This window comes from Pinus tabuliformis, chromosome 7, assembly GCF_031772625.1.
Source record: "Pinus tabuliformis cultivar Carrire ecotype Pingquan chromosome 7, CPIR1, whole genome shotgun sequence".
Lineage (NCBI taxonomy): Eukaryota > Viridiplantae > Streptophyta > Pinopsida > Pinales > Pinaceae > Pinus > Pinus tabuliformis.
In genome coordinates, this window is record NC_142293.1 from 1,632,012,284 (window position 1) to 1,632,024,972 (window position 12,689).

Sequence of the window (12,689 nt, forward strand, 5' to 3'; positions counted from 1 at the left end):
TTTGGATTGTCAGTCTTGGGGATGAGAGTAATGAAAGTAGCATTGAAGGGTTCACACATCTTTCCATTAGCTCTGGAGTCTTCCACTACCTTGAGGAGGTCTAAGCCCAGAATCTCAAAAAATGCTAAGTATAATTCCATCGTCCAACCATTCGGCCCAGGACTCTTATCTTTCTTAAACCATTTGAGGGTGGCTTCCAGCTCTCCTAAGGTGACTTCCTTAGTTCCCTTCCTTCCTCCTGATCCAAAAAACATGGGAATAGTTGTGCCACTTGTATAATTTCGGCAAGGTTCACTGTGGGGGGTGCTCTGTATATTTTCTTGAAGTGAGAGGATGCCAGTGCTGCTAGCTAGGGGAAGGTATTTACAAGGTGTCCTTATTCATTCAGAAGCTGCCAGATGGTGTTGATTGCCTTCCTCCCATTTGCGAATTTATGATAAAACTTGGTGTTATCATCTCCCTCAAGCATCCAAATCACTCTACTTCTCAGCCTCCATGATTCTTCGCGTTCCTTTAAGATTTTCCCTCTAGTGGCATATAGAGATGAGATTCTATCCTTATGTTCAGTGGAGCTGTAAACCCCTCCCAAGATATTCTCAAAGTCCGCAATTTCTGTTTCAGCCTCTTTGAGGGCTTGATCATCCCGCCTCCTCTTGTTATGAGCCCAAATTTTGGAGAGTCTCTTCAACTCATTAAGGTTTTGAGCAAACCCTTCCACAATGTGACCTGTTGCAGCAGGGGGGTGCACCTTCCAGAAATCTGTGACCATACTAATGTAGGAAGGGTCCTTCAGCCATGTGGCACAAAACTTGAAGGGACCCTTAGGTTTCCCCTGCCCTTTGCTGATTTCCATATAGATAGGCAGATGGTCAGAGATGCCCCCTGATCCCACCCATTGCCTATGAATTAGACCCTGATTGAGAAGGCCTTCCTTAATAAGAAATCTATCTAGTCTATGAGCTAGACTGTCTTCCCCTATTCTATTGTTCCGCCAAGTGGGTTGCATCTTTGTGATGGGGATCTCCATCAGATTGTGGGCTCCCAGTACATTCTCAAAATAGACTGATAGGGGATCAATTTATGCTCTCCGTCCCCATGATTCCGCATGTCCTATGGAGAATTGTAAATCCCCTCCCATAATAAGAAAATCCTTTTGACATAGTTCAGAGTTAAGAAGGCGGTCACAAAATTCAGGCCTGTGTTGGCACGACCCATAGACATTAATAGTCTGTATCTCCCTCCCTAGATTAGCCAAGAATAAATCTGCCCCAAGATAACCTGGCCCTCCCCAGCAGTTACAGAGATTGATAGTTCGCAAGTTTAACCCCAGGGCAATGCCTCTCGAATGACCACTTATGTCAAGGTCGATAAAGGACTAGCCTGGAAGCATCGATTGCAATATTAGGGAGATAGCTTCAGCAGAGCTAAGGGTTTCATTGAGGAAAATAACATCGATAGGCGAGGCATATAGCGGTCTTCTAAGAGCTAATTTTTTATTGAGCCTAGCTAGCCCTCTACAATTGAATGATACAATCTTCATGAGGGGGGCTTAGGTAATGGGCCTCGTGCTCTAAGAGCCCTTAGGATGGTAGATTGCCTACCAGATGCAATTTCGTCTTCAGCCATACATTATGCTTTGGAGAGGGAAGAGGGGCATCCTCGAGGGAGTTTAGGGGGAATAGGGCAGAGAAACAGTTCAAGACCAATGTGGTCGTCCTACTGCTTTTTGGCCTTTGACCTGGTCTGGTATCTCGAGGAGGGGGGTCTGTCTTTAGGTATAGGGGAATACAGTGGAAGGGGCTCTGGGATAGAAGGGGGGGTGATGGAGAACGTGGCTGGGGGGATGAGGGGGATAGGATGGGGGTCGGGGGGGAGAAGGATACTCCAATGATCCCATGTACAATGCTAAATGAAGGAAATGCCAAGCCATCAACAATAGAAGATGTATGAGAGGGGTAAGAGGAGGATGGATTCTTACCCGATGATGATGATGCCCCGACAACCATTCTGGTCCTTGCGAGTGGAGGAGAGGGTGGTTGAAGAGGTGGTCTTCCGTGTTTCTTCGGGACCTCTCTGGAGGGTGTCTTTCCTGCATCCACCAGATCTACTTGTATCCCTGGGTCTCCAATGGGAGGTTGTTCCTCCTGTTCATGTGTTGACTTAGATGGGATTGCCCTTGCCTCTTTCCCTGATCTTGCCTTATTATTGAGTGGGCAAGCCTTAAACAGATGCCTGACCTTGTGAAAACATCTGCATCTGAAAGGTACCCCTTCGTAATCCAATGTCTGTCTCCGAGAAAAATTTCTCCACTGAATTGTGATGTATTCCTACAAGCCATCACTGGTATCCAAATGTACTAATACCCTTGCATAGGCCATCATACCTGTCGTAAGGTAGGATTTTTCGTGATCCAAGTATGAGCCCAGGACATTCCCAAGTCTCCTGAAAACATCTTCAGACCAAAATTGTAAAGGTAGCCCTGGGAGACAGACCCAGAGGGGTCCAACATTTAGCTTCTCACATTCTGGGTCAAATAGGGGCGTCCATCTGCGTAGGAGCACCGGGGCCTGTTCTATGTGCCATACCATAGAGAGGACCCAATTCGTGTGTTCGGCCCTTGCGAAACAGAGTGCAAACCATCCCCTAAAAAAATTCTAGACGAAAGGAGGATCAGCCAGATGCTGTCCCCAAACCTCCAATGTCCACTGCTTCAGCCTAGCTGCACTATAGTTCCTCCCCCTGACTCTGCCAACCAAGACCCTGTCAGCAATCTCCATAGTATCGCTCAAATGAATGTCCTCCCCCAGCCTCAAAAAAGCCTCAGAAGCTTTGAGTTTTAGGCATCGTTGTCTTTTAGTCGTCCGCGACTTGTCTTCATCTGTGGTCTGCAGATGTTCGCTCTGAGGAGGGTGAGCCCCAAGATTAGAAGGGTCCTGAGGGGGCTTCGCAGTGAAAACTCTAGAAATGGGTGGGATCCCTGTGAAATTACCAGATGGGGGGAGGGCGAGGAGGGTAGCACAGGTTTCCATTCTGGAGCAGAAGGCATGGGCTCACAAGAATGAGTGGCAAAAGGGACATGGGAGCTAGTGGAGGGTGGAAAGGGTGCAATGCCCATCGAGAGGTTTTCCAAGGCAGGATCCAGAGAGTGGTCCATGAAGTTTAAGGTAGATGGTGACAGCAGCTGATAAGTGAGGTCTGGCAGTGAGGGGGTGGCTTCAGGAAATGTGGCCACCAATATTGAAGGGCCGGATATCAAGGGAAGAGAGGCTACGGCATCCGAGAGCGCACTGTCAAAGGGGTAACCGCTTGCGGGAGTTTTCTGGGGATGGGTCCAAATGGGGATTCCCTCCAAAGGGTCCTCCGAATAGTCCACAAGCTCGTCCATAACTGTTGCTATATTCCCACGCTAGCTTCCTACAGAGTCCTTGGAGAGCCCGTCGCTAGTGACTGGGGGCAGAAGTGGCAGAACAGGAAAACGGAGGGTAAAACCTTTTTAGTGGAGGGGAAAGATATCAAGTCTATAGCACTATTGAAATGGGTCTATGCGAGAGAGTAGGTAGGGTAACGAACAAGGGTATGGTCGCCAACACATGAAGTTCCATCGAGGGTACGGTTGTAGTAAGAAAGATATTACCAGGCTATTGCTCTGAAACCCTCATCAGGTGCCCTCGTCCCCATCGTTGTCCTCCATCCCAGCACCTCCATACTCACATCCAATTATATTTTTATTATTTAGATATAGTTCTTATTTTCCTAATAATTATATAAAAAAAATATATGGTTGTTTTAATACTAGTATATATTCACCTTAACTTCGATCTACCAAGCCGAGAGGGTTCAAATTTCTTTTTACTCTAAAAGAGGTTTGCACTTCACGGGATTTGATCTCTAGGGAGTTAAGATGGATCTAGGTTGGTCTTTTCCCCTTTAAATATGCTATATTCCAATTTAAGATGGAAGTGATGATTCCATCATTATACTTTCCATTGTTCAGACAATATAATCATCACTTCAATTTAGTGGCATATTTATTCAATCATTATGCTTTTTACACAAAATAATCTTCTAGTTTTGAATGTTTTAAAAAAAAAAATAAAATTTAATGATATATTTTCAAGTTATTTTTTTTTTAGACTGTAACGGTTATTGGCATTAAGGCGGCAAACCAGCTGCCGCGTGCTTGAACATTACAACAGTCTCTGAGTTGACAATCCTAATGCATAGAAGCGTATCTCTCTTTTGAACCAGATCCAGCTGAGATCAATCCCCGGTTTGCCAGATGACAGATATGCGTAACGCCCAGCTCTTTGCGGTCTTGCTCAGGCTTGAGATGGTGGCGATCCTTCATGAAGACAGAGTCCGCTTTAACCTTTCATTGAACCTTCTTCCTACAGGTCCTTCTGCTTCCCTGTTCCTTAATCAACACATCTGATTTGAGGGGGCTTGAGCGAAAACAGCTTATCGCTTTAACGTCCGAGCCTGGGCATCGGCGGGAGGGCGCAAACAGAAGCAGAATTCCAACAGGATGATCTGAAAATGGAGCCTTCATCCTCAATTTCGTTGCTGAGTGGAAGACTTTGGAAACTGAATGACCTTCTTCAGTCAAATTAATACACTGTGAAACGACCTTTCCTTTCTAGATAGGAATAGGCTTTATGACCAGAATGAGACCAGTGACACTGAATGCTAGGATTTGAGGACTAAATGAGAGCAAATCGAATACAGGGGATTAAGGAATGGTGCAGTAGTCCTCGTCGGAGTTGACTAACAGGGATCTTCTGCATCGGGTGGAGCCCAAATTGGCTTCAAGGTCCGCTTGATCATTCAGATGCCTCAGAATGTGAAAGAAATTTATTTTCTGGAACAGATGCAGGATAAGCCTGATTTTCTTGAAAATGGAGGCTAAGTGGATCTGAGAGGGGATTGTGTTGAGATTCAGCGCTTGAATGATTAGCCTAGAATCTCCAAAGACTGACAGATTCAGAATGTTCCTTTTGAGAGCCAGATTGAGCCCTTGCCACAGAGCCAAAGCCTCAGCTCTGTTATTGGATTCGATGCCTAGCCCCCATTGATATCGGAGCTCAGTGGAACCATCCGGATTCAGTAGAACCCCACCTCCACCCGCAGCTCCGGGGTTGCCCTTAGAGGCCCCGTCGAAGAAGAGGCAGTGTTCCTCCAGGGCAGAGCGCCATTTAATAAACATCTGTTCTTCCAGGCGGATTTCCCAATTCGCATGGGGGATTGCAAGGGACAGGGGCTTGGTGTCATAGTGTGGAACCAGTTCTTTGAGCCATAGCTCCTCCTCGCTATCCAAATCTGCTTCATTTTTTATTGCCTGTTTGGTATCCAGAGTTTCTCCCAGTAAAGCTTGGATTTTAGTTATAATTTTGCCCGGCGTACAATTTTCATCCCTGAAAATTCTATTGTTCCTCTCCAACCACAGCTTCCAGCAGGTAAATTTAGGTATCCACATCCAGGCTGTCTTGAGGAGGCTTTTTTTTGAGAGATCAAACGGAGTTAAAGAGGCCCAGTTGTGAAGCAGGGAGTTAATATTACCAGGGATCTCGACTTTGTCAGCCCCTGTTCTCAGGACTCCCCTCCAGACATCACGGGCAAAGGGGCAGAGCAATAACAGATGATTAGCGGACTCTTCCTCGGACATACACAGTGGACATCTGGAAGGTCCTTCCATTCCACGTTTTCTCAAGGTATCTCTAGTGAGAATGCTGTTGTGAGCTAATGTCCAGCAGAAGAAGTCGATTTTGGGCAGCGAGGGAAAGGCCCAGATAAATCTCCATTGAGCTGGATCAGGGGGAACATTAGGAATCGTTGTCCTGCTTTTGTAACCTTCAGCAACTGTGAATTTGCCAGAGAGGGAGCCCCACCCTCTTTTGTCTTTGGCTGATGCTTTGATTGGAGATTTCCCTTGAAGCTTGTCTAACAGAATCGAGGCTTCAACCTGCAGCTGTTGGGGAACCTCTCCCAGATTCCAACTAGCCCACCGTCTTCCAGCATCCTCCGTCCAGGTTGAGATGTCCCACAGGGTATTCAGATTGTTTGACTGTAGCCATATTTTAATGTTTGTCAGACCTTCAACCTGGTTCAATGAATGATCACCTAGGATTGGGTCATCCCAAATTCTGATATTTTTCCCATTACCTGGAATCCAGTATAGATTGTGACTGAAGTGCTCCATAGCTGATAGGCAGAGTTTGAAAATCGGAGAGCCTTTACTGGTTTTTGGAGGCTGGTCCAAGCATCTCAGCCGCTGTCCATTGAAATATTTTTTCCACAGCACTTTCTTACTCCAGCTAGTCTTCCCATCAACAATACTCCATAGAATTTTGGAGCCCAGGGAGAGATTCTGGGCACCCAGATCTCTTAAGTGAAGGCCTCCTTCCAGAGTTGGCTTTTTAATAGTGTCCCATCTGACTAAATGAAGTCTTTTTTCATTGTTTTTCCCCCCTTCCCAGAGGAATCTTCTCAGCAGACTGTCCAATTTACTGAGGAAGGTTTTGGGAGCAAGCAGAATGGAGTGTTGGTAAAGAGGCATACTTGTGAGCACTGATTTCATCAGGATAACCTTCCCCGCATTGTTCAGCCAGGTGGCTCCCCAAGCTTGGATTCTGAGTTTTATTTTGTCTAGCATTGGCATCCAGTGGGCCACTTTAGGAATGGATTTGAAGATTGGAATCCCCAGGTATTTGAAAAACTCCCAGGTCTGAATTCCTTTCATCTCTAGAAGCCTGGCAATATCAGCGAGATCCTTGACCGAGCAGTTCCAGCTGTAGATGGTGCTTTTTAGATAGTTTATCTTGCTGCCCGAGACCTCCTTGTAGATGTCCAGCTCCTTCTTAAAGGATCTTGCAGAATTTATGCTCGCTCCTCCAAGCAGAAGGGTATCATCGGCGAATTGGGCATGGTTAATATCTTTAACGTTGGGAACCATTCTGAGTCCAGGCAGAGATTGGATTTGTTGACAGCAGTTTAGTTGAAAGCTGAGCACCGAGGCTTGAATGGCGTAGAGGAGCGGGGAGAGCGGGCAACCTTGTCTTAAGCCCCTTGAGGCATTAAAGAACTTGGTTGATCGGCCATTTACCAGCGGCGCTATCCAAGGGAAGGCAATGCAGGCTTTCACCCAATTGATGAAGATTGAAGAGAAGCCCAGTTTCTCCATAACAGCATAGAGGAAATCATGTCTCACCCTGTCAAAGGCATTAGCCAGATCGAGCTTTATCACCATTCCTTTCTCTTTTCGCTGGCAACTTGAATGAACTGCTTCTTGCACCAGCACAATATTGTCCAGAATCTTTCTCCCTTTGATGAAGCCACCTTGATTTTCCGGTATGATGTCCGGCAGCACGTTCTTGAGACGATTGGCTATTGTTTTGGTGATCAGCTTATAGCTTGTATTACACAGTGAAATGGGCCGGAATCTACCAAAATCAGTAGCTCCTTTCTCCTTCGGAATCAGGGCAAGGAAGGCCGAGTTGGTGCTGCCTCCAATCTTGATACATGATTGCGATTTCCTGACCATTCTTAATAGATCTTTATTAATTATAGGCCAGCATGTCTGATAAAATCTGGCATTGAACCCGTCTGGCCCAGGAGCTTTATCCGGCTCCATGCAGTCCAATGCCTTCTTGAGCTCCTCCATGCTGATCGGAGCGGTAAGCATAGAGTTAACAGAGTCTTGAACACAATGAGGGATTAGATCGAAGGGATGGGCTTGGGGGTCTAGAGGAGGGTTATCTGGAGCCGTGTAAAGCTCTTTGAAAAAGGTGAAGGCAGCTCTTTTGATGCCTTCAGGATCTTTGACCATGGCATCTTGGGACCGAATTTCTGAAATAGATTTGAATTGCTTGCGGGCTTCGGTTTGCTTATGGAAGAAACTGGTATTTTTGTCGCCGGCTTGTAACCATAGGTTTCTGGATTTTTGCCTCCAATATTCCTCTTCATCCCTGCTGGCTCTATGGAGAATTTTTTGCAGCTCAATTTCTCTTTGCATCAGACTGTGAGAAGCAACAGAGTTCTCCATTGCAGATTGGTGGGCAGCAAGGTTTTCTAAGGATTCTTTTCTCTTGGCAGCGGGTGTTTTCAGAGTTTTGGCCCACTCCTTGAGTCTTCTTTTAAGGCCCCTCAACTTTTCTTCCCATACATAGAATGGGGATCCCAAGATCTGCCTATTCCAAGCTTCTGAAACCATTTCATGAAACCCATCTTGCTGGATCCACATAGGACTAAATCTAAAGGGTATTGGCCCAAGGTTTTCATCAAGGGAGAGCTCGAGGCTAATAGGTTTGTGATCAGAGGTGCAGTTTGGAAGGATTTTAGAGGAGGCTGAAAGACCACAAGTAAGAAAAGAGGATTGAACAAGGAATCTGTCCAGACGAGCAGCTATATGATTAGGCCCTAGTCTTTTGTTAGACCAGGTGAATTTCCCTGCAGTGGGCTTGATATCTTCAAGATCCCAGTCTAGCATAATGTCTTCCACCCATTCTCTAGCTGGGTCCCTTACTGGGGAACCTCCCTTTTTCTCGTCAATGGCTAAAGTGACATTCAGATCACCTGCAATAATGATATTTTCTAGATTGTGCAATAATAAAAAGGACTGAATCGAGTTCCAGCAAAGTTTTTTCTCCGTTGGAAGGACCGGAGCGTAAATATTGAACATACTTACTTGCTGACCAGAGTCTTTGTGAAGGAGCTGAGTGAAGATCCAGTGAGAACAGTTTTCTTCTTGAATCAACTCATATTTGGAGCTGTCCCAGAAGGAGGCAAGCCCGCCAGAGGCGCCCTTGGCACTTACAGCACTTCCGGGGCCTTTACGCCAGAATGTCTTGCTAGTTTGGAGGAGAAGTTTATCCTCCATCTTTGTCTCCTGGATAAGAAGGATTTCAGGCGAATGGATCCTGACAATATCTTTCAGGGCTTCTTCTTTCAGTTTGCTGCCTAACCCTCTGCAGTTCCAGGAGACGTACTTCATTATTTACTGATTTGGAAGGAGGTGGCTCCTTTTGGAGCCTTGCTCTGCTTTCGTCCGGATCTGGTGTTCATCATTCCTTTGAGGGTTTTCTGGGATCCTTGCAGGACGTCCAGATAAGTTTTCTCCTCTCTCTGTTTCTTCTTAGATTTCCGGCCCCTAGCCGACTTGATAGGGGTGATTTGAGAGCCATCTGATTCGGTGTCTCTTTCTTCTGACTCTTCACCCGAGTCAGAAGCTAGGCTAATATGTTCCTCAGCTCCTTCGTTTCCCCTTTGATCTGCAGTAGATGGAGGATCGGTTGGACTTTCTTCGTTTTCTTTCAGTTTGTTCGGTTGATCTTCCATTTCTTCGTGACTCTCTGTTACAATCGCCTTTTCACCTGATGGGGGGCCTTCTTTTGTGATTGGATTGGTCTGAGAGATGGGCTGGGTTTCCCCCATTGTTCCAGTTTTTGTCTGATCAGCAGGCTTTGAGACTGCTTTGCCTTTTTTTATCTCTTTCCATCCTTCTTCTTCCACCTTGTCCTTTGATGGTGCTTTAGGGCAGTTTCGTTGGAAGTGACCATGCTCATGACAGATTCTGCACTTAAATGGCAGTTGCTCGTAGTCCAGTTTCTGGTAGTGATGCCAATCTCCAACTGATAGTTTAACGGCTTCCGGCAGACCAGCTTCCAAGTCGACTTCCACGCAGATTCTTGCGCAGGTGTATTGACCTCTATTGTCAGCTTTGTCTATGAATCGACCCAGCCCGTTTCCAATTTTTTGAAGGGATTGATAACTCCAGCAGTGTATTGGCAGATTGGGGAGCCGGACCCAAATAGGAACCTCTTTTGGAACTGTTAGTGTCAGTCTTTCCAGCCTTCCTCCAGTGATCAAATATGCTCCTACAAAGTGATTTTGAAGTGTCAAGGTCAAATTTTGTCATTTCAGTGAGTCTTCAAGCCAAAATTTGGTCACTAGGCATTAGGTCTAGGGTTTGCCCAAATGTCAGTCCATGTCACCATTCAGCTGAGTTTATCATCATTCGTAGGGTTGTCATTATCATGTCAGTGTCTAATGGGTCATTTTACATCTTGTCCATGCTTCAGTTGCCACCCAGGCAAGGTCATTTCCCTCTCCTAGGGTTTTGAAGGCAATTTCTCTTGGGCGGTCAAATCACCGGCAAAACTTGTTTCCTGATGTTCATACACCTTCCCCTATCCTTAAAGTACCTTATCAAACACTTCCCATCCCTTAGATCCGCCAAATTCCTCATTTTTGCACAAACCCTAGTTTCTAGCTACAACTTGGCAATTTTCTAGGTTTGGCCTGTGTTTTGCCCTTTTCGACCCCTTCCCCTCACTCAATCACTGAGATTCCACTTTCTCCTGCCTCCTAACATCCCTCCCCACTCCCACAAATTTCCCCAAGAATTTAGAAGACCCCTATCCCCTTCATCTCGCTCCATTTCGACAAAATTCCTTGCTTCACACATCGGGACAAGTCGCACTCAAAAGCTGTTTCTGAGCAATCAAAGATGAATTTTGCAAACCTGAGAGAGGTTTTTGTCCACAACATGCCAAGGAAGAAAAACCTCTTTCACTTTTTACACAGGTGTCATGGTTTGAGAGAAATGTCAAAAATACCGGCGAGAACGAAGGTGCTCCAAGGACGGTGGGCCAAAGCACAAAAACGAAGGAAAACGCCCCGATCCACTCCAAATTTTGGCCAAAGCCTCTTTGACTAAGCATGGTACTTGATTGGGGATTCCCAGCCCAAATTTCAAGAAATTTGGAGAAAATTTTGTCATTTGTGAATTTTTTGTGCAATTTACAGGTTTTGGCCATTGGAGTGGTCTCACCCCGGGTGAGACCATTTTGAGGACTGCTCGGAATTTGAAAAACTTGGCATTTTTGGAAAGGGCATGCAAAAACTAGAATTACCTATACTTGGGGTCAACTTGATTTTGAGATTTGGGCCTCCAAAAGCTCAAAATACATCAAAAAAATGACTTTCCTGCCCACTTTTTGAGTTGCAGAAAGTGACCTTGGAGAAATGGTTTTTGAGGGGGAAAAACAACTCCAAATTCAGAAATTCCACTTGGGATGGAAAGTAGACAGACCAATCTTTCCAATGAGCCATCTTGCACCTGATTTGGACCAGTGGAACCCACTCAAAAGTTGCTGCAAAGGGGTGCGACCATTTGAACACGGGGCGCGACCATTCGAGCCAGCTTTGCCAGAATTGACCTTTTTTGTCAAAAAACACTGTTTTGGACTATGGTTTGACCATTTTTACTTGTAGATGATTGATAAATGTAATATTTTCATGGCACTTTGATAGATTTTTATCTCTCTTTAACCCTCTAGAAGCTTCCTTGATGTAAAAAGTGAATAATTAATGCATGAATGAGTTAGCTAAGTAATAGAGGCAAGTTGTTGGACTGCCTATTATCTAGTGCTTAATTTAGATTAGTTCAAACTGCCCCTAGGAAGCTGAGATCGACCCCTAGAGGTGGGGAAAGGAGTTAGATGGTCTAGATGGTCTATATTATGCTCTCTCCTTCTCATTTTCATGGTTGGACTCTTGTGGGAGAAACATTATTGTGTATTGTACATCTATTTCTGCAATTTAAGGAAAGGAAAGCCAGGGTTTTGCAGATTTCATTGTGGATTCTTGTGGATCATTGTGTTGATGGTGTGTCTTCTAATTGTACTGTAAGTTTTTTGTTTATGTGTTACATCTCTCTTTCTTTGCTGCTATTTGAACAAGATGAAGTGATAAAGTTTGAATTCATGCATGCCATGCTCAGCTTTTAATTCTGTTCAATATCTATGTTTTCCACTGTTTAAAGAGGATTCAAAGTCCTTGTTTGCCCTCTTTAACCTCCTCTCTTTCTTCCCTGATCACTCATCCAAGCCAAGGCATCAGCACAAGTTCCTACCTTGCCCCAAAGAACCCCCTGCAAAAACTGAGCCCAATCCCCGCACCCTGAATTGCACTCCCTCCAATTGCCACCAAAAACCCTAAAAATCATTAAATCAACCCCCCTATCAAATTACTAGCCTAAAATCTTTATTCTTAATTGGTCAGCCTAATCATATTGAAAGATCTATCAAATCTGACCCGAGAGAGCCTTCTCATACCTCGTAGGGCTAGCTACGAGGTGAAATGGTTTGATGTAGCCTTGAGAGTTTGTCTATCTCAGCCTAGGTGAATTCCAAGCGCTAACAGGAACATCGACTGAGGGGTCGAAGTTTGGGGTCCATTTGTTCAGGAAGAGGCCTTGGTTCCCCATGAAATACGGTCCGTTTCTGAACACCAGGTCACGATCATCCTTGGTAGTGAATTCGAAAATGAAGAATCCTCTACCGACAGGATAACTAATCACACTGTTTGAAAGTAAAGGCCTCCAATTTCGTTGGACCCATTCATCTGTCGATTTTGCTGTAGGCCATCTACCCATAAATTTCCCGACCAGCCCTCTGTCAGCCAAGGCAAGAGCAATTTTGATCGGCTGTTCTTCAGGCAGAGCGATCTCAGGTATTTCTTCGAGTTTTTTAATAAATGTCGGGACCTCAGGAGGGGGTCGTTTCCTTCCTTTCTGAGACAGCAGTTTCCGGAATGCATCTGATGATGAGATTGGCGGGGGGGGAGAAGCCTCTCCGCCCCCAGGAGCTCCCATGGCGGCGTCGGTTCAGAACGCTGCTTGACCTAGCCGCAGA

The 12,689-nt window shown here is 45.5% G+C and overlaps 1 protein-coding gene across 1 annotated transcript; it reads right to left on the reverse strand.

Annotated features, from left to right (window-relative positions):
- Positions 1 to 376: 376 nt before the first annotated feature.
- On the reverse strand, positions 377 to 853 carry LOC149254508 (uncharacterized). Its single transcript, XM_089454801.1, has one exon. It carries the CDS (start codon positions 851 to 853, stop codon positions 377 to 379), a length of 477 nt encoding a protein of 158 aa, XP_089310927.1.
- Between the last annotated feature and the right edge of the window lie 11,836 nt (positions 854 to 12,689).

Excerpts from the sequence above, each read along its gene's own strand:
- LOC149254508 (XM_089454801.1), bottom strand. The coding sequence starts at position 853 with ATGGAAATCAGCAAAGGGCAGGGGAAACCTAAGGGTCCCTTCAAGTTT.